The 1,683-nt window shown below is 36.8% G+C and overlaps 1 protein-coding gene across 4 annotated transcripts in view; it reads left to right on the top strand.

The window, feature by feature from the left end:
- ATF1 (activating transcription factor 1) overlaps nt 1–1,683 on the top strand; it is a 57,912-nt gene that overhangs the window by 1,726 nt on the left and 54,503 nt on the right. For all 4 annotated transcript variants that reach the window (XM_045287316.1, XM_045287315.1, XM_013006950.2 and 1 more), the window contains exon 2: nt 1,291–1,384. In XM_045287316.1, the coding sequence (XP_045143251.1) occupies nt 1,291–1,384 (94 nt within the window). The remainder of the gene's footprint in view (nt 1–1,290; nt 1,385–1,683) is intronic.

Here is a 1,683-nt window from a genome sequence, read left to right as displayed (position 1 = left end):
CTCTCATGGCTTAAACTTGATGAGAAATCAAGTCAAGTATGGTCAGATCATCACCTTGCCCTCTCTTTTTTTCATTCCCTTGGACATAACCACAGAGCCTTGAATTCTACCCAGTTTTCTTTTTATTTTAAACCAATCTTGTTTAGTGGCGCTCCATTTGATAGATTAGATCCCTTGTAGCTCCTTTATTCTCATTCTAAGCCAGACAGCCTACTGCAGTTGATTATCTAGATCAGTGGTTCTCAGCGTTCTAATGCTGCGATCCTTTAATATAGTTTCTCATGTTCTGGTGACCCCCCAACCATAACATTATTTTTGTTGCTACTTTATAACTGTAATTTGGCTACTGTTATGAATTGGGCAACCCCTGTGAAAGGGTTATTCGGTCCCCAAAGGAGTTGTGATCCACAGGTTGACAACTGCTGATCTCTGATCTAGATCTTTAGACTCTCCTCTGATAGAGTTTGATGTTGCTTTTCAACTTTTAGTCAGTAGATGATACAAAACTACATGTACACTTAGGAAGTTTTCTGTAGACTGGAGAAAGAAATGCTTGTGTCTATGGACAAGGAGACTAGTGCCATACTTAGTATGTTCACATAGTTGAAAATTCTAAAAGATAACGTAGGGAAAAGTTAAAGTTCTCTTCTATTGAGGCTTCTAAGTTACCAATAATTGCACAACTGTATTTGCATACTGTACATATTCTGTAATACTTTTATTTACCTTTTCCCCCCTGATGTTTTTAGCCTGAGAAGTTTATTCTTCTGTACTATCTTTTCAAACATTTTATTGTGGTTTGGGTGACAGTTTACAGAGCAAGTAGTTACTTAATCAGTAATGTATATAGGAGACAGATGTGGCTATCTGATTCTAAAAGATTGACAGTCTCAGAAACGTTTATACAGGGTCACTAAGAATTGGAATCAACTTGGTGGCACTGCATGGGTCAATACTTTTTTATTCTTTTACCTTTTAATAAATTATTTTATTGGGAGCATTTACAGCTGTTAAAATAATCAGGGTCACCACTTTTTACACATTTTATTTCCTGACATGAATCGCTGTCTCTTTATTTTCCATTATTTAAGATCTTTTAATTGGCTTCTACACACCCAGAGCAGAGTTGTGGGAACTTAACTGATTAAATTAAATTGGGCCCAGAACACAGTATGGAAAAGCTTTGTCTTATTCCTCTGAAAAAATGTGTGTTAAGGAATGGCTTAAGGTTTTCTTGAAAATGCAGTTGGAAAGCAACTTTTAACTGTCTTCCCTCCCTGTCTCTTATAGCATGGAAGATTCCCACAAAAATAACACTTCAGAGACAGCAGGTCAATCCAGTTCAGCTGTTCAGGGAGCCCGCATCGCTCACATTGCTCAACAGGTAACGCAGGGACCAGCCAAAATAGGGAGTCAATTAAGAATATTTGGATGCAGACTAATCTGGCCTTTAATTACAAAATACTTAAAAAGAGAAGCAAGAAAAAAAGGTGGTAAATGTTTATTAAAAAAAAAACACCCCAAAATGGCAGGAAGGGGGATTTGATTTCTGTGTTGTCAGGATCTCCTGGTTTTCCTTTACAGGAAGTATATTTTGTGTTGTCTTAATACATACATATACTTCAAAGCTTGGAACAGTAGAATTTATTTTCTATGGGACATGGATTTCTTTTTTGGGGAGGG

Source organism: Echinops telfairi, unplaced genomic scaffold (genome assembly GCF_000313985.2).
Source record: "Echinops telfairi isolate 266 unplaced genomic scaffold, ASM31398v2 ScPeMD7_12;HRSCAF=54, whole genome shotgun sequence".
Taxonomy (NCBI): domain Eukaryota; kingdom Metazoa; phylum Chordata; class Mammalia; order Afrosoricida; family Tenrecidae; genus Echinops; species Echinops telfairi.
This window is presented reverse-complemented; position numbering and strand designations above follow the sequence as displayed.